The sequence below is a fragment of the Tauraco erythrolophus genome, chromosome 4 (assembly GCF_009769465.1).
Source record: "Tauraco erythrolophus isolate bTauEry1 chromosome 4, bTauEry1.pri, whole genome shotgun sequence".
In the NCBI taxonomy this organism is placed as follows: Eukaryota; Metazoa; Chordata; class Aves; order Musophagiformes; family Musophagidae; genus Tauraco; species Tauraco erythrolophus.
In genome coordinates, this window is record NC_141468.1 from 69,333,063 (window position 1) to 69,358,168 (window position 25,106).

The following is a 25,106-nucleotide window of genomic DNA, read 5'->3' on the forward strand; positions in this document are numbered from 1 at the left end:
AGTGTAGTAATAGACCTCAGTCCAAGTCAGAGGTGTCCCTGAACGTGTCTGAGAACAGACCATTAGTCGGGCAGAAAATTCCACAGGTGGAAACTTAGGCACCTGATGACTGCAGGGGCCTTCAGGAACGGACGACAACTGAATGTGTTAAAGATGTCAGTTTTGGACCAAACTACATCAAATGGGAATAGCTGTGTACCCAAATCCTGTTATAGTCTAATCCCAGAGCAACAAAACTAGAACCTGAAATTGGTGTGGGTATTAGCTAGATACGTGTTCACATTTAAAGTTTTTAGGTTTTTCTCTGATTTTTGACAATTCCGAATAAAGCCTAACCCTTCAGACTGAAAAAGCATAATTTCTAAATAGGAAACAGCCAAATAGGAAATTTATGAAGGTGTATTTACTACAAAAATATCAATTCTTAATATTTTTTTAGATAAAAGTCAACTCGAACACAATGTCTGAATTTTTTTTTCCATTTCTCATGTACTTTCAGAATGCAGAGGTGGCCATTTAGCATGAGGTTACATTTCTGAAATGGCCACAGCTAACAGTAAAACTTATAATTATTCACCCAGCACAAGTACTTATGCTTTGCATCATACATAGGTTCCCCTCAAAAAGAGTCCAAGCTATCACATCCACATATTTCCTCATTGGAATGAAGTACGAGATCTTTCTACAGATGAACTGAATAGAAGTTTATCTATCGATTTCAAGGGCAGCAGGGCTGCACAATTTCATCCTAGTTTGTTTTTTTTTTCCACCTGGTTTCAGCACACCATGTCTCACCAATTTATATTTTTATCCTCAGCCAGTTTTCCAGGGCCCTGATCCCTACTCTCACCCTCCGAAAGCCCAGGTGTGTGCTGCTGCCATGGCCCATTAACATTGCCATCACATACACCTCTCTGTTCATCTTTTTTCTCCTGGACTGCAGGTACCCAGGTGCTGATTTCTTTCTGCAAGCTAGCAGCTGCTGCAGTGTCATTTAGTAGCACAGACTGAGTTTTAATACTTTGCTCCCCAGCTTTCTTACATTATTTCTCCTTTTTACTAGTCTTGTTGGGAAGAAAGAGCTGACCCGTATCTGTCAGTCTCTTCAGGCACAAGAGCATTCATCTAAGTACCTCACACAACTCCTAATCCTAATCCTACCATCTTTCATCTTCATTTTCCACAGCTTCACCTGCATCCCCTCTTTGCCTCATGTTTTTTCCCCTCCGTCACCACCTCTTTTGAGTCAGTTGCCCAGCTCCAAGGAACTTGGCTTCCTCATGAAGGAGGAGTATGATCTCATCACAAGAACTTTCTGCTTTAGCTTCTGAGCTGGATCATTTATGCTTGCATAACCACCTCTGTCAGTCATCAACTTCTCAGAGCAGTGATTTCATCTTCTTTATCTGTCTATAAAGTGTTTATGGTTACCATAAGAAAAGAATTTTCAACAGCACAAATGGAAGAACCAGTCACTCATCTCCTGACTGTAAGTAAACAGTGTTTTTAAATAGAAGAAAAAAAAAAAACAAACCACACAAAAACAAAACCACAAAACAGAACACAAGAGAATTAGAAAATGAGAAAAGATTGTATTTTTTTAATTTGTTTTCTTTAATATTTATTATAAAGTCAGGTAGTTAGAAAAGGTTAAATGAGCTAATAACCATACTGATCTTTTCATACAGAGAGATGGCCACCTAGCATAAGCTGTTGTTCATAACATACATGAAATCTGGCTTCTGCTGAAAAATTATCTCTCTGGCCTCACTTCTAAAATCAGCTTATTTTCTGGTTCAGATTACAGCAGTTTTAAGAATTTCTAAACAGCTTTCTACATCCCTTATCTGAGGTCGTGGTGGAAAAAAAAGAATGAAAAGGGCTACTTGCTTTCCAAAATGTGTATTTTATTTAGTTAGATGATAGTTAATTATATTCCTATCCAAAACTCCAGGGATTTTTATTATATCAAAAATAATGCTGCTGGTGTTTTATTCTTGATCATTTTAACATTCATCTAGAAAACCATCTGAGTACTGAGATTCCTGGTTCATCCTTCACTATTTGGGTGAAACAAATCCTCAAGTTTTTCAAAAATGTGTCTTTTTCTAGTGATGAGCATTGAAATCAGTTTGTTTGCTTTCCCAGACTGAAATGCATAATCTCAAGAGATCTGAGCCTGATAGCCTCCTTTCACAGCAAGAGGGATCAAGGTCAAGCTGCCCTGCAGACATCAGCTGTGACTATATGGAAGATACTTGCAAAAAGGCATGAATTTTTAAACTCCAGGCCTATGGAATTCCCAAGATTCCACAGGGATCAGCATCATGTGAGTATATTCTGATGGTTCACAAAATGCTCATACATATTCGTATGATGATAGATTTCTGTGCAAATTCAGAAAGCAGAACCTATTTGGAAGGAAACTCTCATAACACACCAGAGAACAGAGGAGCACCAACGGTGTTATGTAGGGGTGTGGTACCAATAACACGGGTCACTTTTTGAAAACCTAGCAATCAGTCTTCAGTATCATAAGGGACTGAGTGCACAGATAAAGTACCATAAATTTCTGTCATCTATGCAAAAATGCTATTTCCAGAACCACAAAGCAGTTTTTCAAACATATTATATTAAGTCTGAAGGTGAAAGGAGTGATTATTTATCGGGTTTGCTTATAAGATATCTTAGTAAGGTTTAAAAAACAACTATAAAGCATAGTCTCTTGGGAGGTGAAGCAGGGAGGGGAAGAGACAGGATGCAGCCAAACAGTTTACATCCAGAATCTACCTTTACATCACTCAGCACAACGGCTCACAGAAAGATAATCTTTTTTTCTTCCATTTTTTCTTTAACTATATTTTCAAATATACTGGTTAAAGAGGCAAATTACTTTCTCATTGTAGCAATCTAGTTGCGGCAGCTTCTCATGACTCTCTTTATCCCAAAATATACCAGATATTCCGTTATAAAAATGGGGGTTTTCTGCCTTAGTGGTTGTCAAGATTTGGAGTAAGCTAAGTCTGCCTTTTCCTATCAGCAGTATCCAGAACCAAGCAGATCAAGTTCATGAACACAGAAGAAGGCCATCTCCTTTCTGCAGGCACTTAGACATCGCTGCCTTAAGATTTATAGGTTTGGACCAAGGTATACTGAGCTGGGTACAAGGGTGAGCATCCTTTGAGCGCAAGGTGAAATACCAGCGTAATCCAGTGTGACAAGATCACCAGGAGCCTGAGGTAGGTGTCAGTCACACTCTATCTCTTATTATATTCAAGTAATTAATCATAATAGTGTCTGGTATAAGCTTGGTAATGAACTGACTGCACTAATCCTATTTATGTTTAAATACATTGATTGTAGTTTCACAAAACAAAAGTTCAACATAGTCAAGGACTCTATACTCAGGTCCAACATCATCTTAATACTAACAATCAGTTTATCAGCCTTATTTTTATGCAAGTAAATTGTTTTCTTGCACTTTAATTAACTACTAGGGCTTGCTTCAATTTAGCATTAGAATAGGAAATAATTGCAGCTGGTCTCACACTACTGGTTACTGTTATCTCCTAAGAAATGAGGACAATCAATATTCTAAGGAAGACAGGTACTGAAACTGCCTCCTGAATAACTTACAGATCAATAACCATGACAGAAGATGGAAGGGAGATTTGCATTTGAAGGAATCCCAAGGATACCCCAGAGGAAGGAATCAAGTACAAAGGCAAATGTGTATTTTCTCTAACTTTGTTGTTCATTTGTGACTGAATCCCAGGTCATCAGGACCTGCAAGCTTTAACCAAATGGTTAAGTAGTTGTGTCATCAGCTGGCTGCCTGCTACCAAGAAGATTTTAGGATATGATTTTAGGATGAGTAGATATAAACTTGATTTTCTTTTTTTTTTGCTAACCACTGTAACAGCAATTACAAGTGCATGTTGCAATTGGAACTTGTGAATTAACAGCATGTATTTACTTCTTACTGAAACCTGATTTGTGTTATGGGCAAATCCAGTACAACCATTAAATAAGAATGTTCAATGGGAGTAAAGGACCTGGTCCCAGGAAGACCCTGTCCCAGGGGTTTCTGTAGGTTAAAACGATGCCATTTCACTCAGCTACAGAAAACATGACAACCTTTGTTAATTTGGTAAAATCACATGAAAGAAACACTTTCTAGAATCATCTAGAAAAGATCTCTCCCAGCAGCTGGACAGTGGGGAGAGCCCCTGTGTGCAAGCTTCCTGCAGAAAGCAGGGAAGATGTGGGGTTACTTCCAAGTACTATAAAACACTATGAAACAGTAAGGCCGCTATGAACAAGGTATAAATGTGTGTGTGAAAGCACTAGAAGAAATGGCAGAAGGATAAAAGAAAAGTGTCACCTGGATGAACAGGCCATCAAGATCATTGCAGACTCACGTGCAACTTCTCGAGCACCCAGACTGCAGAAACAGCTTACACCCAGGGAAGGAGACTAGAGAGCAATGAATAGGTCAGCAGCGTTGCACAGGGACTCACAGGAGCGGGATGAGCCAAAGGGGGAAGAGATTTTGATAAATGTCAACTCCTTAACAGGCACAAAAGGCACATCCAAAACAAGGACATGGTCACAAATGTATGAGGAACCCAGAACAGGTGATGAGGACTTGATAGTATTCCTTATCCTCCTTTCCACCATAATTAATGCTGGCCAGAATGGTGGGACACACACTTCTTAGTCAGTTTAAGATGTGTATGTCTTAGAGCCTAAGTGAGCAACAGCCAATTTGCTAGCAAAGCTGAAGGAAACAAGAGTCACCTTCCTCTCGTGTATGGTCTTGTGTTGAGCTTTGCAACGTGAATTGTGCAAGCTAACCATCAATATGGAAAGAATAAACTAGTAAAATTGTATCGGTCTTCTGCTAACTGGGATACAGAAACAACAGTAAGTAAAAAATACTTTATGTCTAAACTTGCAGATTTCAAGGCAAAAAAGAGAAGTTACTAAATATTACTAAATTCTCCACTGAAATTAATGAATAACCATTGTGTCCCATACGGCCAGTAAATACATTTGGATTCCTTACTGCAACCCATTTTCTAAACACGAGCATGCCTTTTAATTTTGCTCTACAGCAGAAGAAATCAGGTGAAAGCTTTATCTAATTCTAGCCAATCCAGAATATATCTCAGAAATTATAAGAACGTTGAGAAAGAGAGGAGTTGCATGAATATCAGAAGTGTGCAGAAAACACATTTACATGAAATTCACTTATATGTAGATGCTATAGAATACAATGCAAAATACTAAGATTACTGTGGAAATTATAGCTTCCTGAAATGGGTATTATTATATTCGTAGGGGGTTTTGTTGTTGTTTAAAAATAATTTTAAAAGTTACATTTTTTCCTTTCTAAATTACAGCCCTCTCAGGCCAGGTGGTTTCTGGGATGATCACAGACTGGTAGGTGAGCATTTTTACTTCTTGTAGTATTTTCGTGACTTCAGAGACATGTCAGCCATGACACTCCAAGAAAATTCAGCCCTCTGCTCCCTGCACACCCCCATTTACCTCTTTCAAGTCTTGGACGATAGCAGTGAGTCTCTCATTCTCTGCCTGAACGTTGGTGACCACTGCCCTGCTCTGCTTCAGCTCGTTCTGCATCTCCAAAATCTTCCCAAGGTAATAAGCTTCTTTCGACGCAGACTCCTGGAGGAGGGTCTCTTCACGCGTTTCACCATCTTCAGCCACTTTGCGGTGAATTGAGAAGGACTGTCCAAATGCCTGCAAGAGGAAAACAGTGCACAGTATAAAACTACTGAAGCTCTAGAAAAAAATATCAACCGTAATGAGCAGCTGCATAGCCAGCAGGAATGCAATAGATCTGTGAGTCCCAAACTCTGACCTAACAAATACCACCTTAGCAGCTCCGTAGCAGCCGAGGGCCACCATCTCATTTAGCTGAAATGAAGCATCTTGAAGCTGTTCTCATTTGCAGTATGGATTTATGGCCCCTATCCAGGCAACCTCCGCTGAGATCAAGACGGTGCTCTGCTAACTAGCCATTAATTAGTGCCAGTGCTTAACTTTCCTGCATGAGGGCAGCTGATAATTCATCAATTCCTTTCTTCTCTAGCTCTGCAAAATAAACGTGTGGTTTGTTTTGTTTTAAAGAGCATAGATAGCTGACAAATCTTTTTAAATTGCTTTCCATTTTCAGCATTCTTTTATTATAGGAGCTGACTGTGGCATGGAAAAAAGCTTCCCGCAACTTGAAAGAAAGACAGATGAGCTGAGTATCAAGCAGTGGCCATCTACACCGATGGTAAGCTAAACACAGAGTTTGACAGTCCCTTCATTTCATTTGTACTCAGTGTTTTCTGCTTCTGCTGAAAAGAAACAATATTTACATATTGAAGAAGTTTCTAAATAGAAGGTAATTTTCAGTCATTCTCTTCCTCTTCTTGTTACTGGCTTAGAGTGATCAGTTTAACCAGACAGTGTTTCTCAGAGACAATTTCTATGTTATCTGGGACAGCTCTGAAGCAACCTGGAAGAAAGTAAAATACAAGCCATGATGGTAGAAGTGATGGAGATATCATTTAGCTACAAAGACAGAGGGGAAAAACCTGCAATACTCTAATAACATATAAAATAATGTAATAACACAAAATAATGCATAAATAAAAACAAAATATAGTGATAAAATTATATATAAAGCAAAACTTATTTTGTTTGTATTACCTTTAAAAACAGACACTTGGTTGAAAATGACATGGCCTAATTCTAGAAAAAGCCAAAAGCAAGTCCTCTAATGTTAAGAATATGTAGCCTAACATTGGCAAAGGCTCTCTCATATAACTTAATTCAAAGAGACCGTGTCTGAAAGACCTCTCTCATAGGAGAGAGAGAGATAAAAGTCATGGTAATATATGTTCTTTCAATGTGAAATTGTCCCCAAAAGCCTAATTTCTACCCAGTTCTATAAAACCACAAAGCAGAGCATACATTCACACCCACTGTAAGCAGCGGCTTCCTTTGCCTTCCCATCGATAAGAACTACTTGCCAAATGAAATCCACTGTTTTACTGCCACTATTTATAGCCTTTCAGAACACGTCTAAGTTTTACTGGCACTAGGACTGAAGCGGTCCCTTAGAAACTTCAAAGCAAAACCCTGTTCAAAAACTTTCTAGCTTTTAAGTCTACTTCACTTAGAGAATCCTGTGAACTCAGCATTAAAGGATTCTAAAAATATTCAATAATGTATTAACCCAGCTGTCTTCTCAAAAGACTGCAAGTTACTGAAATAGCAAGCATCAGCAACTTGCCGAATAGGATTTTCCAAATAACAAGAAATTCAATTTAATGAAACTGTTAAGCACTGATACAGTGACTATATCTATGAATCTAAGACGACTGTTTCAGGAGCAGTAGTAATAAATTATATCTAACTCTACATACTTATATTCAATGGCTCTCTGTTCCTAATTTGAAACTGAACAAAAAGCACCAATCTAATAAAGACCCTATAAGACAAAGATAAAGACCAGGTATCCTGGGAGAAAAATCAAAACACCGCAGAACAGCAGGTAGGACTGACAGGGCTGGAGAAACTCATGAAGAAATGGGAGCTGGAGCCATCTCTACCAGAGAACCATGGTTAAAGCCCTACGGGTAAATACGAGTACACAGTGATGACGGTCTTCCAGGTACATACTATATTTTCCTCAAATGTTCTTTGAAGGTGAGTTTTAGCATGCATGATGTTTGAGAATGGCCACGAACACAGATTTTGGGGAGGGTGCACAGCAGAATATAAAATTACAGTGTACTTAACAATTCCTTGTACTTATGACTACAGAAAATGCCAGAGAATGCAATTTAATCATTTTTTCCTATGAAAGCAAATTTGAATATTACTGTATATTATACTACTCAATTTTTTTCTTAAACTGTTATCAATATGTTAAAAATCAGGGGAAGGAAAGAAAGGACGCATAGTTCTCTTTCCATATCAGTGGAAATTATGCAGATCCATGCAACACGGAGAGGAACACGAGATGTCTTTTAATTAAAAAGCAAGCAAAAAGTCCTGCTTCTGTATTTCATGGTTTGTATAGAACATCAAAAAGTTAAAACTTTCCAGACGTACCCACTTAAGGCTTCCCATGAGACTGATCACTTTTAAATTAAGCCATGCATCAATATTTTTCAGTTGGTAGCCAGATATTTGTTCTATTTTGATTTTATATTTTAATAATTTGCTTGATATGTTTACTTATTTATAAAACCTTATAACCTTGCCATGATAAAAACTGTGCTCAGTTTTTCAGTTCAATTAACTGTGCTCACTTATTTCACTGAAGCCATCCCTATAGTGGGAAAAATAAGTCACCTGAAAAACTTTTCAGATCAACTAACTTTATAACAAGAACAACGGTTGTGTTCCAAAAACTACCACTTTCCAGGCCTGGATGTGACAATACGCCTCAACACCACTGCTTCGCACAAACACCATGCTGAGCAAACGGCACGATCAGGCTGCATCTTGGGAGAGATGGAACGGCCCACTTCAGCCTTCACAATTACCTCCTGAACACACTGGATGGGAAAGAGTCAAAAGGTCCCCAGGACCTGGGAAACCCACATCGGTAAGAGCAGGTAACGGATGAGATACAAACTGTAGGAGCTTTTGGCACAAACATAGGAATTTATACATGAAAGCTGGATGCAGCTGGCATTGGCATCAGGTGTGGAAGGAAGCAGCGGCAGATGAAGGTCAAAACATGAGAAGGTGGCAACCTGGACTGCAGGCTAAAGAAGGATGACTTGTGTTTGAGTCAAGTGTCAGATACAAACTGGTTTGCTGAACGTATCTTATGGTATTGTATATGGGAAAACGCCAGACTGCTATGGAAGCCCAACTGGGGAAATAGCTTTCCTTTGACACCCCAGGACACCGATGGCAGAGCAGATGTTCCCTTGTGCTCATCCTTGAAGAACATACCAACACTTTTGTCAGATATTTATAGTGAAGGTATATAGTTTGGTTCCTGGAGAGACGCTGTTCCTGCCTAAAAGTACTTTGTTGTCTATATTAGTACCACACCAGCTTCTCCCTAAACCAAATTTCAGGTGATGCCAGGATGGCAAAAGTGAGGCCAGGCTCTTCCATGCTTTTCCATCTTTTCAACTGGATTAGGACAAGTACTTCAGCATAGGCAATGGAGTTCTCTGAGCGAACCATGAAGAAGTAATTACAGCAGCAAAGACTTGTGGTTGTAACTGTGAGAATGGTGCCCAACTCACTCACTTGCATTGTTTCTGTGACAGTAATTTGGAATGCTGCTGTGCTGTATCTTGCAGATGTATCAGTTAATTATCACAGTTCTTTTCAGTATGGTGCTGCCTTACCTGGTGTGACTACTCATTAAAACCACTTAGAAATCACTACTGGTCCCTTGATGACTCTTTGTTTCAGCAATCAGATCGCAGAGCTTTTCTGACAAAGAACATCATTCCAAATTCAAATTGGGACTCAGAAGGGGCTGTGTAGCCCTTTATGGTTTCTATTCCCATGAGAAGCCCTCTCCCAGTGTAGGCACAATAGCTGAAGTCAGGTACAAAGGCTGTCCTAACAGAGACCAGTATGAATTTTGCCTTATACTAGTCTCATAATTTCTTTCAAGACTGTGCTTGAAAGGATGCTGTTGACTAAGTTAGGAGATAGTTCTTTTGTAAGTTGGTCATAAAAGCTGAGTAACAAGATGCCATTAAACATTGTATATATATTCAGAGACCTGAGAATTGTAAGACAGTATTGTGACTTTTTAGGAGTGTCTTAAAAATTTGAACTTTAAGAACAATAAAATAATGATCAATATTTGAGTGCATGATAAAGGATGGCAACAGTGGGCACACTCAGGTAAGAGGTCAGTCTGATTATAGAGAAAGGCGTAACTTTTGAGGAAAAGGCCATTTTCCATTGAACTCTAAATAACTCCAGATGGAAATTCCAGTGTCAGAAGCAAACTAGCATGAAAGAAACAATGCAGTGAATAAAATGGGGACAGATTTGTAAAACAACAATAGAAAAATATGACTGTTCCAAACAACATATGTAAGAATATTTATGTCAAATACAAACATGCAGTGCGTGACATTAAATGATGTCTAAAACAAAAATTATATTTAGCATTTGAAAAAAGGAAAAAAGAGAAGCTAGAAGTATAATTTAGGTGTAGAAAGCAGCACATATGCAAAAGATCAGCTGAAAACATAAGTAGGTAATGAAGGATGCTATTTCTGAGTTTCAGTTTTATTTTTACTAGTCATTTCCTGGTGCAGGAATTCTGAAGTGTTTGCATAGAAACTCACTCTTCTAGTCTGTGATGATTAATAAGCAATAAAACATGACCCAACTGCTATCAGGATGAGCAGGCAGCCTACCTTTATGGCTTTGACACTCAAAGTAGTTTTTCTGATGCATAATGCAATAGCATTGAACTTGTTCAAATGATTACATATTTCAGCTCCTAACTTGCTGTAAAGCAGAACACATTATGTATTAGTTACCTCTCCATTCCTAACACAAAAGTAGGCAAAAAAAACCATTTGAGATTATCCAAGAAGGTAGCGTATTTCCTAGGCAAATGCCAGTATGGCACCACAGATGGAAACCTCGGCTAGAGATGTCTCACTGGGGTTAATGTCAGGGACAGGCCTTATTCTGTGGCACAACTTGAATGTCCACTTAGTACTTCATATTCCCTTAGTCACTTATGATTTTGTGTGTCTCTTTCAAATAAGAGGTTTTTGTTTGGGTTTTTTTTTCTTAATTAAGCTTACTATATATTTTTTTCCTTCACAATTCATCCACCAAAGCTCAGGGTTCTCTGACATTTTTCTGCTAAGGAGCAATCAGTGGCAGGCAGAGGTCTGTGAAGAAATCCCCTTTAGGCAAGGCTGAGCAGTGGGGCGAGTGCCCGAGCGGGCTCTAGCCCTTCCCTCAAAACCAGCTGGTACAAAACTGCCCCCTACACAATGTGATGTGGCTCCATTTAGACATGTTATTTCCTTACCTTACCTCCAGTATTCTACACCTTGATCACCTGAACACTGCTGAAATCAACCTGCAGGTAACAGTTTCTTTGTAGTAAATCCAAGCCAATATCTGGCCAAACTGGGAATCTGTCTTTCCATGGACTTTCTTACAGCGGTATGCTCAGCGCTCGCTTCTGATCACTTCGCCGTTTGTCATTCCCTGCTCTCTCACACTTTGGGCATGCTGATTAGGCCAGGGTCTTGGACAAGCACCATGGTTTATTCTTGAAAAACACAGGAGGTAGCACTGAGTCTAAACCAGACTCGTGTTTCTTGGCAGCACTGCGTTGCACACAGCAAATGACGATGCCCTTGCAGAAATGACTGATCTGCCATAGTATATTTGTTTTCTTAAAAAGTGAGAGTGTTTTATGCCTCTAAAATCTATTCAATTTAGATTAAATCTTTATGTAGTTGACATGACCTCCTGACGTTCATTTACGACGGCTGAGAGAGGTCAATAGGTCTCCTTTTGGAATTCAATACCGAAGTGATGAAAGCGTTCAGATGCAAATAATAGGCATATTGCAATCAAAACACAGACAGATGCATGCTTAACGATGACAGAAGAAAAAAATGACTAGGTATTGTGTGGATAGTGCCTGTGAGATGGACAGCTCGTGCAGGGAAGCAGATTGAAAACTCAAAAACAGATTGAGAACACAGCCTGAATCAGCATGGGTATACAGGCAAGCAAACTAGACCATGAACTTTTGGGTTGACAGGCTAGCTGAGAACAGCTTGTTGTTTTACACCTACAGAAGTGTCCCATTTGTCCGATTCCTCCCATGTTTGAGAAAGCAGGATGCTGAACTGTCCTACAGAGAGGCAGAAGACAGAAAGATGCTTGATCCCATTACTAATTCCTCTTTGTCCTGGTTTCAGCTGGGACAGAGTTCTTCTTAGCAGCTAGAAGAGCTCTGTGTTTTGGTTTTACTCTGAGATTCACTATGAGAAGAATGTTGATAGCGCACTGATGTTTATAGTTGGCACTGAGGCCTCAACAGCTTTTCAGCTTCCCATGTTTTTGCCAGTGTGCATGAACACAACAGGCTGGGGGGGAGCATAGCCGGGACAAAGGGTCCACAAATCCCCTTATGATTTAAACTTAGACTTAGGATTGAGAGCTAAATTGACCAATGAAGTATTCCATATCATGCAATGTCATGTCCAGTATAAAAATGACCGTTGACTGGAAAGAAGGACTTTTGCTCTTCTGGGGGCTCGGACTCTGAGTGCCCTCTCTCTCTCTCACCCTCTTTTTGGGCCTATTGCTCATCCAGGATTGCGGTGCCAGGACTTATCTGTTTCAGGATCATTAGTCCAGGATGGAATGGGCCTTGGTCACCGGGTAGTGAGCAATCACACTGTACATCACTTTTTTGTATATACTATTATCATTATACATATATATATACACACAATGTATTATTACTATTACTATTATTAAATTGTTCTTATCTCAACCCATAGGTTTCTTTCCCTTTTCCACTTTAATTCTCTTTCCCATTCCCTGGCGTGGGGGAGAGTGAGAGAGTGGCTGGGTGGCCTTTAGTTGCCTGCGGGGCTAAACCATAACATTCTTTCAGCTCAGAACAACAAACAAGGTTCCTAGACTTCACTAGTCCCTTGGTCAAAAGGAATAGGAGATAATTGGTCAAAATTCAGTTGTACCCAAGAAACTGTGTAAGCATTGGTCATTTCATAATTTCCAGACTCAAGATGATCAGTTTTATGCTCTATGCCACACAATACGAATAGGATTTTTGCGTGTTTGTTTGGGTTTTGTTTTGTTGTTTTTTTTTTTTTTAATGTAACAATATGTCATTTACTTCATATGCCCCATTCTCTGAGAAAAAAACACTCTTATTTGGCTTGAGGAAAGCTGAAAAACTGGGGTTTCCTTACTTGTTCTCATGAGATCGGTCAGTCTTCTGAAAAAGGTGAAAATTAGACTTTAAAGGACAGTCGTTTTCAACTCATGTTTTGCTACAGATACTTGATAAGACCTTAAGAAAATTATTCCTCAACTTCCCATTTGAAAATGCAGAGGACAGAATCTGCTATGCAGTGTAAAGAATTGTTACTACACACTCATTCGCGATCTGATATACAACACACTATAGTTATGAGCACAGTATAGGTAACTATGATAAATCCATAAATCTTACCTGAAGAAGCTATTTTATTACCTCCTAAAGGCAAAAAGCATTTAACTTTATTTCGAAATACCAGCTTGCTTAATCAACTCAATTCAATAATAACGCAAATGCCGGTGCAATGGTAAAGTCATGTACGTTAATATCAGCGTGAGAGATTTAACTTGGAAAAAAGACTTGCAAACCAACCTGCTAGAGGTTTTACCTGTGCCATAGGAGATGAGATACATGGAAAACATAAGTAACACTGAGACTGTTTACAGATGCAGAACACTAGGACAAATGTAAACAATTCATAGTCTTTTCCCCAAGGAAGCTTTGGATAAAAGCGTGCACAATGTGGACGTCTTCTGTTTGTTCTCAATAGATCCCTACAGCATCTACAGGCCTGTTGAAATTCATATATCAGATGCTAATCAACAAAGCTTTCAGAAGGTACTGAGGGAAATAAGCATTTACATTCAACTCAGCTACAGAGACGGCCGTGCTTCTGCACTCCCAGTACATATTGTGCTGATTTCAATCAATATGCCACGGTGTGAGGCCTTAGGCAACCACGCTGGCTTTTTTTATAAATAAGGAACAAAACTATTCCTAAATGTGATGGTTTGGAAATATTTATAGAGAAGAAGAAAGCACTACCATGAAAATGAACATTCAATACCAACCTCCTTTGTTCCTCAGCAATCCAGTAAAAGGGAGAGTGAATAAGAATTTCCATTTAATTGCCTTTAACAGCACTCTAGATGAGAATTTAAACTCCCAGTCTTGAGCGTTCCCTCCAGGCATAGAAAACACCAGAAAGGGGAAGCTTGTTACAAAGAGCACCACTTATCTACAACACAACTAATTAGGTTCATACTGGTAATTTTAAAGCAGCTCTGTCCAAAATGAATATAGTCAATAATTAAATTATTTTTATAAACAAAATAATTCACACATTATTAATGAACCATAAAGGGGCTTAAAAATTTGCACCAATGTCTATATTGGTGTTTACATGAGTTCATGCTATTATCAGGCCAACCTCCAGCTATTACAAAATTCCAATTAAAACCAACAGAAGCATTACCAGAAAAAAACATTGAAAACTGTCAGGGAGATTCTTTTTTTTTTAAACCAAATGTGTCTGAAGTCTGACATGGAACATGCCTTCCATGGAGGCTCTGTTACCTTTGCAGAAAATAGCAAAATCCCTTGTTTAACTAAAACTTCATGGGTTATTTTTTTGCTTTTCCGACTGCTTTTCTTTTTTTCTGTTTTTCTAACTATGAAACGGCAGATATAATTGCAATTCCTTCTCCTGTGCTTGCTTGAATAAAGCTGCAAAGAACGTGTGCCAAAATTCAATTCTTTGAGAGTTGTTGGCCTGCCAGGACAATCTAGTTATTTCACATTAGCTCCCCATATGTAATCTCACATTCCATAGTGAGAGCACGTTCATAGTGCATTTTAGTAGTGGTCTAACCAAACTCATGTTGCTAGTGAATAATAACCCATGAAGTATACCAACTGCGTTCTGTGTTGCCACTACTACTTTTGTCATAGTTTTCTGCTGGAGAGAAGTTTCGATGGTAGTATTGTGTATGGAAAGATTATTTCCAGCTGCAAAGGCACACCAAGGGGGGAGGAGGAAAGGACTCTTATCACAACAAATTAGGATTATTCCAGAGAAGCATATAAGGAAGCGGAGGCTGCACGCCCAGAATTCCTCTTCTAGAAGAGAAGGGAGGAAATGAGGACTAGAGAGGAAACCACATCCTAGACACAGATATACACCAGCCACTGAAGTTGAATGAAGCAAGGAAAGAGAAAGCTGCTTCTTTAGAAGATAATACTCTTTGCACATTAGAGTTAAAAAAAAACGGAGAAATCCTGTATCAGCATCTGCTGCAGATGTAAGGAGTATGCCTCAACACATACAAAAAATGAGTAGAAAATTGTAATTTTATTGTCATAATACGTTTGTGCTAAATTTCACAATTACTTACGCATCTGTAAGTTATCTGCTTCCGAATCACCTGAAAGCTTTAAACTAGCTGGGCCTCGCTTTAGGAGGGATTCTGAGATTTGGTCTCAAATTTAGAAGGAAACAGTGTTCTGATGTAAAACACTCAACTGTGTTTACATACATCCTGGAAGCAATAAAACATCAATTTTATTTAGATCATCTTCTTTTAATGCCTTGCACCATCTTCTTTCAATAGAAAAAAGCAGAGAAAATCATATATCCTGAGTATATGGTAAGTGGTTAGTATTTTTGTCAAGCAGCAAAATGAAGAATTTTCTTCTCTAAGAACAGGACAGTCCTCAAACAAGAAGACAAGTAACACAGGTACAATCTCGTATTCAAAGCATTGTAACATGTCACCCTCACGAGATCCACTCCCAGCTTGCACAACGGTTCATGTCACAGAGCCATTCAGTAGCATGTTATTCGGGAATTAAGAGCCAAAGCTGACTGAAGAGTTGTAGAAGGCTCTTAGAGCCCTAAGTGATCATCACAGAATGCTACGGATTGGAAGGGACCTCAAAGGATCATCTAGTCCAATCCCCCTGCTGGAGCAGGACCACCTAGATCAGATCACACAAGAACACGTCCAGGCGGGTTTGGAACATCTCCAGAGAAGGAGACTCCACAACCTCTCTGTGCAGCCTCTTCCAGTGTTCTGTTACCCTTACTGGGAAGAAGTTCTTCCTCATGTTTAAGCGGAACCTCCTATGTTCCAGCTTATATCCATTTCCCCTTGTCCTATCATTGGATGCCACTGAGAAGAGCCTGGCTCCATCTTCATGACAGTCACCCTTTACATATCGCCATCCAGAGGGACCTTGACAGGCTGGAGAGGTGGGCCTGTGAGAACCTCATGAAGTTCAACAAGGCCAAGTGCAAGGTCCTGCATGTGGGTCGGGACAATCCCAACCACAAGTACAGGCTGGGTGGAGAATGGATTGAGAGCAGCCCTGAGGAAAAAGACTTGGGAGTGCTGGTGGATGAGAAGCTCAACATGACCCGGCAATGTGTGCTTGCAGCTCAGAAAACCTACCGTATCCTGGGCTGCATCAAAAGAAGCGTGGCCAGCAGGTCAAGGGAGGTGATTCTGCCCCTCTACTCAGCTCTCGTGAGACCCCACCTGGAATACTGTGTTCAGCTCTGGAGTCCCCAACATAAGAAGGACATGGAGCTACTGGACCACAAAGATAATCCGAGGGCTGGAGCACCTCTGCTATGAAGACAGGCTGAGAGAGCTGGGCCTAGAGAAGAGAAGGCTCCGGGGGTGATCTTATTGCAGCCTTCCAGTACTTAAAGAAGGCCTACAGGAAAGCTGGAGAGGGACTTTTTACAAGGGCATGTAGTGATAGGACAAGGGGCAATGGCTTTAAACTGAAAGAGGGCAGATTTCGATTAGATTTAAAGAAGAAATTCTTCACTCTGAGGGTGGTGAGGCAGTGGAACAGGTTGCCCAGAGAAGTTGTGGATGCCCCATCCCTGGAAGTGTTCAAGGCCAGGCTGGATGAGGCCTTGGGCAACCTGGTGTAGTGGAGGGTTTCCCTGCCCATAGCAGGGAGGCTGGAACTAGATGATCTTGAGGTCCCTTCCAACCCTAACCATTCTATGATTCTATGATTTATAAACATTAATGAGGTCCTCCCTCACCCTCCTCTTCTACAAGCTAAAGAGACCCGGCTCCCTCCGCCTTTCCTCATAACGGAGATGCTCCACTCCCTTCATCATCTTTGTGGCCCTGCGCTGGACTCTCTCAAGCAGTTCCTCGTCCTTCTTGAACTGAGGAGCCCAGAACTGGACACAATATTGCAGATGTGGCCTCACCAGGGCAGAGTAGAGGGGGAGGAGAATCTCTCTCGACCTACTAACCACACCCCTTCTAATACACCCCAGGATGCCATTGGCCTTCTTGGCCACAAGGGCACATTGCTGGCTCATGGTCATCCTGCTGTCCACCATGACGACCCCCAGGTCCCTTTCCCCTGTGCTGTTCCCCAACAGTTCAGTCCCCAACTTGTACTGGTACATGGGGTTGTTCTTACCCAGATGCAAGACTCTACACTTGCCCTTGTTGTATTTCATTAAATTTCTCCCTGCCCAACTCTCCAGCCTGTCCAGGTCTCTCTGAATGGCAGCACAGCCTTCAGGTGTGTTAGCCACTCCTCCCAGTTTAGTGTCATCAGCAAACTTGCTGACCATGCACCCTATTCCCTCATCCAAGTCATTGATGAATATGTTGAATACACAGGAGTAGAAGGAGCAGACCTAGCTCTATAGGCACAGCAATGGGCCCTATTTAAGGCTGATTGTCAACAGCTGTACGAAATGAGCAGCCCAGGAAGAGCAGCAGTCAGGAAGGCAAAGTGACTTTCATTGCTGAGGGTGCCTGAAAGGTTTACTAGAGAGAAAACCTCAGTGTAGCTACAACTAATCTCTGCTTAAGAGAGAAATGACTTTTGGATTAATCCCAACATTCACTGATGTTTGGAGTCTGAGACTTTTCATGCTGAAGTACATGCTTTACGGCCCGGATTAGGGTAGGTCAAAGGATAAGACATTTTGTGATCTGGAGCACAGAGCATACAAGGAGAAGGTGAGGGAACTATGCTTGTTCAGCACAAGTAGAAAAGGTTAAGGAAAGGGAGACCTACTTGCATGATACTATTGCCTGAAGGGGGATAGCAAAGACAGAGTCAGACCCTTCTCACAGCTGCACAGGGAAAGGACAGGAGACAATGGTCACAACCTGAAACTGAGGACATTCTCACAAGACAAAGGGAAATTCACCCTGAGAGTGGCACAGCACCAAAATAAGTTCTCAGAGTGTTTGGGTAATCTCCATCCTTGGAGACTTTCAAAACTTTTCTGGGACAAGACCCTGAGCAACACCTAACTTCAAGCTTCAAGCAGAGGATGGACAAGACCATCTTCAGGAACCCCTTCCAAAATAAATTACGTTATTATTAAGGGAGCAATTCCATATGCAGGTACAACTGGTGTGCAGTACACTTGTCATGGACCATACAGTTGAAAGAGCTCTGACTCATAGTTGGCCATTTTCTTAGGTATCTAAAAATGAAGATTACCAAATGCAAGACCATTGTGGTTTTACTGTAATAAACAAATGTGATTATTTAAATAGAGCATACAGAGATAGGAAATGTCAACACCAAGACAGTTGATTTCAAGCACAGATGGACCTTGAGTTTTACTTATTTGTGACTCTCAACCAGTTTTATTGTAGCAGTCATAAAAATCAGCCCCTGAGAGAGCAGCTCAGTCTAAACCAAAGTCATAGTAACTAGGCAAGATGTAGCTCAGGTCTACAGCACTCAGAGCAGTAGAAGATGATCTTCGAAACTGCTAAAATTTCACGAACAACTATAATTACAGAATACCTGTTTCTTGTATACCCCACTAAAGTACTCGTGCTTATTAAATTTAGAATCTTAATTTGTCTTCCATCACTTATATTCCCTATTATTTGCAGTTCTTTATAAGAATTGTCAGCACAGCAGTTCTGACTACTCCATAGGTGATTAATAAGAATAGACTCTCTCCTTGTGAGCACACATGACGTACTCAATGTCAGCATGCAGCAACCAGAGTCAGACTTAGCAGAAGTAGCTTGGACAATGGAGTGCAAGGAAAGAGCTCCACATTCCAGTTCCTAGAGGTGGAGTATTTAAGTTCCTGAGTGGGGAGGCCACACATTAGCCTTTAGAAAAATAATTTCTAAACTAAAGGTTTAAAAGGAGAAAGAAAGATGATTCAGACGTATCTGCTGCTTCAGGCGTTTATGGAACCTCCTGAAAATTTAAGTTGGAAAAATCTCTAAATAAAAGCATGCCTTTCAGAACAAGAGGCCAAAATTACAGACCTCTCTTGTATTTTCAAAGGATGGTTTAAATAGAGCGCTGCCAGCCACAGATTTACCGTGGGGAACTTTATGCTTCCATTAGCATTGATCAGTGCAGCACACACACCTGTTTCACACAATGCTACTGCAGCTGGGTGCTTACTGCAAGTGCTGGATAATCTCATGCCTCCAGAGAAAGTGAGATTTCAAGGCATATGGTGGTACTGACAATCATGTTACAGCAACAACAGCTTACCTATTTATTACCAAAAAAAGCGAGACTCAAAGAATGAGATTGCCATAAATTTGTCCCCACTGTCATCCTTAGGGAGCTTTAATTCATTTTGTATAGAGTAAGAAGGAAAAAAAAAAAAACAACAAACAAACCCAAAATATTCCACAAAAAACCCTGCTCATTTATTCAACCAAAGTAAAGACAGTGACGGAAGGAGGCTGGTGTACACCGGTGACCAGCAGATCTACTACTAATGAGGAGAGGGACTTGTCTGACATGATGTTGTGTGAGAAGGTAGATGGCCTGGCACTTGTCCAAGCACTACTGCATTCACACCAAACGTGTCTGTCTAAAGCCAACCTGAAGACACACTGAAGAAGGCAGACCATGCCCCATGCTGTGCATTTGTATACCTACTTGCCTTAGTGCAGTAGGGCTCCAGGCTGATCAGGCTCCCATGTGTCACTCCGACATAGGCAAAAGGCAATATTTCAACCAAGATTTGGCTTTATAAGCAAGAAATCTGCAATCTAAGCCATCCATCCAGGCATAGCTCTCCCAGTACTTTTGCCTAAGGACTCAGCTGTCCCTGGCACTACTTTCCTTTTACTGCATGAACACAGAGGAAGGCGGCTGCAGTGAGGGTCGGATTTGAAAACTACATGCAAACCAGCGAGATCAGGAATCAGGAGCCAACGGCCAGGCTTGCAGGCATGTTTACAAGACGAGCCTGTCTCGCCTCAGCCAAAACCTTAAGTAGTTGTCAGGCTTGCTCTCTGATACAGTATTAAATAATACTTATAAAATAAATAAATATTTAATACTCTGATACAGTATTAAATACATAATACTGCCTGATGATGAAAACTCTCATTTGTGAAATAAGTTGTCTCCTAACAAGCAATTTGCAAAGGGTAACAAGTTTAAGAGGATAATATGCTTTTGCTTTGTCAGCAGCTTTGTCTCAAGGTGACCTATCTTCCAGACTGAAAAATAATTGCATAAGCATATGCAAATCAAGCATCTATGACTTATCTAGTCCTACTGAGAAAGTAACCAGAGCTTTCATTGGCTTCAGTGGAGCCCAGATTTTATCCCTGGGTATTTATTTCTGGATGATATATTGTATTCTGGCTCCCAATTCACTATATTTGCTCATGTGGAAATTGCAAGCAAATTGCAAACAGTTTAAACAACCAACTTCTGAAATTCAGCAAAACCTGTCAATCTCAGCTCTTTCAGAGGCAGTCCTGTTTTCACAGAGGCTTCCAAACTACTTCACAAGCATCATCAAAATTTTCCCTTTAGAGTATTCCTTCTCACAACAGCAGTTTTCTCATAACGGAAAAGTCTTCTTTCCTCCCTTGACATCCGTCCGTGGGAGCGATGCCCGTGCTCCCGCAGAGCAAAGAATCGGCAGCACAGACAGGAGAACACTGCAGTCGGCAAGGCAGTGCTTAGCTAGCGAGCTAAATCTGTTGCAGCACCGGACGCCGGAGCTTTCCTTTTCTTTTCCAGAAAGGAAGCTTTCACACATCTCTGAACTTGATACTTAGCAAACTGTAAAGGAATGTATTCCGGTACGAGTCAGATGGCTATTTGCACAGTTGCAACATCAGAACGCAAATATTAATGATTTCCTACTCTTCTGAAGAGATTTAAAGCAAAAGTGTTAAGATCAGTGCGTATTAAGTACAAAAGGGATTATTTGCATACGTGTGCCTATGCGCACACCATAAGAAAGAGCAGAATAGAGCTTAAAAGAAAAGTTAGCAGTTATTTGCTATAGAATGCAATATATGTGATTTCATGTAAAAGAAAAGAAAGAGCAAACTGACCTAAAGATAAGGGGTCAAGACAATAAAGAACAGGACTGGAGTCATAAAATATCCAGATAAGGAAAAAGACAACTGTGAAATTCATGATTTTTGTAGAGGAATTAAATAAAATATGAGGCACAATATCAAACTCACCATCCACTCCTAACACATTCAAAAACCAGTTTGCCATTACCAGTCAATAAGAACTCCAGACACATGATGAGTACCTGGTGTCCCCTTCCCATGGGCTCATCCAATGCCACAGCAGGCAGGATCCCAGAATTCGGAGGGATGCAAGATTGCTCGTGCGCTCTCTATAATTTCCATCCTTTATTGAATAACTTAGTTAACCAGCTTTAAGCATTGGATGCCCTTCTTACTGAGATCCCAAAAGAACCAGAACCTCCTCAGTGCGAAACAAGTTACGGTAAGTAGTTTCCATTTATTGCTAGCCTCTTGTACTCTGTGTTATGAAACGCTTCCATTACCTGAAGAGTGTTTCTAATCTACATTTGCAATTTACACTGAATCATATTTGATGATTCATTAGTTGAAAAAATACTATCACAACATGACATCCAACAGAGATGATGAAACTGTCTATAGAGATGCTCATTTTCCTTTCATTGCTTTACAAAGAGCCTTTGGAGACTGTCAGACAAATCCATATTGGGAAGATATGTCAGTTAATTGAAGTATTTTAACATCAGAAGGGGACAGAGAGATCCCTATTGACTCCCACTTTGAGGGAACTCCTGAGAAGGTTGATGGTTTCTTTTTTTTAAGCCTGCTTATCCACAGAACATCTTGAACTTGAACCTCTGAACTGCAGCACATCTTCAAGTGCATTTGTTGGAAGCACACACCAATAGGAAAAGATACACTACGTGAAAAAGACATAGTGTTATCGAACAATGCATTTCTTTTGCAATGGATTCACAGATACTCCTTTGTGTCAAAATATGTTTATAATTACATTTACTGGTGGGAATCTATAAGCCAGCCTTTTACAGACAGTGGCGACTCCATACAAAATCTATGCAGATGTTTACATCAAACTTCACCACTTTCAAGTCTCTGTGTACCCAAAAGGGGACATTGCAGAACAAACAAAAGCCACCTCATCTAAATGACCCTAGGAAACCAGGAGGATGTGCACTTCTCAACACGCTTTTGAAAAATCTGCTAAGCACAGTTGTGTGCAAGTACAGGCGTGCGTACGACAATACTGACATACTACACGGGTGTGCAGTGCTCACTTAACCAGGACCAGGAAGGCAGAGAAGAGACTCTCACAGGGTTCGGCACCATCAGCCAGGAGGGGATGTGGGCAGCCATGAACAAGAAGAAACGAGCGGTGCCAGACCTGACCTGACCACTGCAGCTCCAGACAGCTTGTTCTGCACCACGTTTCTCAGCGCTTCAGGTTTTCCATAGGCTTGCTAGTGAAACAAAAAGGCTGGACTTTGAAGGTCCATGAAACGTGATGCTGCACTCAAGCTGACGAATGCCCTCAGATGGCAGGGCACAGACAAAAGGCTCCACAAGAGCCAGAAGGATTTCCTTCACACCAAGCCACCACCAGCCGAGCCAATCCAGGCTGCCTCTGTAGAAAGCTAATAATCCATAGCATCCAGTTGCCCCACAACACTGGTTTCTGAGCTGACCCCACATGGCAGGAGTTGCTCCTTTTGCATAAAAGGTGATCCGAGTCAGTGAACTTAAGATACCTTCAAGAGTTTCTCAGGCATTGGCTTCCCTTTACAGGACGAATTGCAAACCTCCAAAAATTGCTAACGCGTCACTGGGAGCTGTGATGAGATTTCATAAAGCATGGCTTGGAAATAAAATATGGGGGAAAGGAGAATGGAATGAAATATTTTTAGTAAATTTCTAGTATTATGCTACTATACATTTCTGCTCCAATGCAAATTAGAAAAGGCTGGTGATATACAGAACCCAGAGATTCATAACGCAGTATCTCTTAAAATAAATCGATTAGGACAGAGTTCAAAGAAAAAAATATAAACATAAACAACAGAGTCATGATGAGTTATTACACTAATAGCATCAAGACAGTGTGTTGTGTATTTACACGCACATACAACTAATCGCATACCAGTGTTGATGATTTCAGAACACTTTTTTTGATTTAAAAGACTGTCCAAACCCTTTAGGCTGCTTTGGAAATAGCAATTCATAGGTTTATTTCAGGGCTACTCAATCCATTTTTGCTAACACGCTCCAAGCAATTTTACCAAGGTCTGTTCAGCAGGAGCAGAGCTGCAGCTCAGCTGGGCCAGCCTCGTGTGGCACACCATCATGCAGCTGAGAAACACAGGCGTGTACCAAAAACGGTGCCCAGAAAGATCAGAGAAACCGTAACAAAAGTGAGAGAAATCCAGTATCAGGAACCTCATCACAGCCACATCTAGGTTGACATCCACCACTTACGCTGTCCTGATTAAATACATGAGTTAACGACAGAGGCCTTATAAAGGTAAAGAAAAATGGAAAAAAGAAATAATGATGTAGGTAGTATAACAGAAAATATTTGAATTCTTGCCATTAAAGTTCTTCTGGATATTATCTAGCACATTGTAATTTATTACTGTAAAATTCATGTAGATACTATGCAAGACTCAAAAAGTCATCACAGACTGGGTTTATTGAGTTGTGTTTGAAAAAAAAAATCACGTAGGAGAAGGAAAAAAGTGCAATATGTTAAATGTTTAAAATATTTGACTTCTTGGAAATACAGCAAACAATTGGGACAGCCCTGCTGTCATAGCAGTATATTTATTTGAAGGCTAGTCCCAATGGTTCAAAAGGTTAAATGTCTGAGCCACTGTGAGAATTACAGGAGGCAGGAAACGATTTCATTAGATCCCAAGATAATCATGTTTCATTGCTGACCCTGGCAATACAGCATAGAATACAAATAATATTAGAATGACAGCACACAGAAAGCCTTGGTGACAAAGAATAGGTATATTTGGAAACAAAACCAGAGACTTTGGCTTTTAACTTCAGTGAAATATCACAGAGGAAGGTCTGGGGTTTTGGCAAGGTCAGAGTAAGAAGGCAACATATTTTCTGTAGAAAAAAAATAATGCCATTTGTTGAAGGCCCTGATGGGCTAGGATTCTCAAGACAAAAAGCACTGAAAATAAACACAGAAAGAGTGACCAGATTTCATCTTGTGGTACCATCATAAAATTTGCTAGTATTCAGACTGAGATTATGTGCTCAACGTAGAGTGAGGTTTTATATGTCCTGCACTATCCAGGAGGTTAGACCAAATTGTTGTAACAATTATTAAAAATGGAATGGCTCTTCTTGTAACTTCAGTTGCTGGAAACATTTTCTACATAAAAGATTCAAAATGGCGGCATGGAGAAGTGCATCTCTAATGAAAAACTTAATGAAAAAGTAATTTATTAGCTATGTTGTAGAGGGGTCACTTATGACAGACATCTTGATTTTAGGAACACTGACGTCTTGCTGCAGAAAATATTAAGTACCTGGAAACATGTTATCCACTTGGTATCTCTAAGCAGAAGCAACACTGCACATGAGATACCAGCCTGTTTCAGCAGGGACCTGGTCAAGCCTCCTCCAAGGGACTGAGGAGGTCCCTCAGGTCCCGTCACTGGCCACCAGAAACCCAGACTTTCATCCTGAGGCCTCTTTTCAACTGCATTGTGACTACCACTATATTAAAGATGACAGAATAAGCAAAGAACCGAACAACGGGGAACACATTTCTGCCCCTTCATTTCTGCTTTGATAGAAGTGACAACTTAAAACTACTCCCAATTATTTTCAATTGCAAGAGGAACAATCTAGTTCACCTGCCAAAAAGATGTCGTTTACCTAAAGAAGCAAATTGATTTCAAGGGTAAAAAAAGTTCGAAACAAGAACTATTTAATCAAAA

At 40.4% G+C, this 25,106-nt stretch overlaps 1 protein-coding gene across 1 annotated transcript in view; it reads right to left on the reverse strand.

The window, feature by feature from the left end:
* Nucleotides 1-25,106, reverse strand: part of BICD1 (BICD cargo adaptor 1) — a 179,987-nt gene that overhangs the window by 77,509 nt on the left and 77,372 nt on the right. Inside the window, exon 2 of the mRNA XM_086610395.1 lies at nucleotides 5,554-5,766. Within this exon, the coding sequence (XP_086466521.1) occupies nucleotides 5,554-5,766 (213 nt within the window). The remainder of the gene's footprint in view (nucleotides 1-5,553; nucleotides 5,767-25,106) is intronic.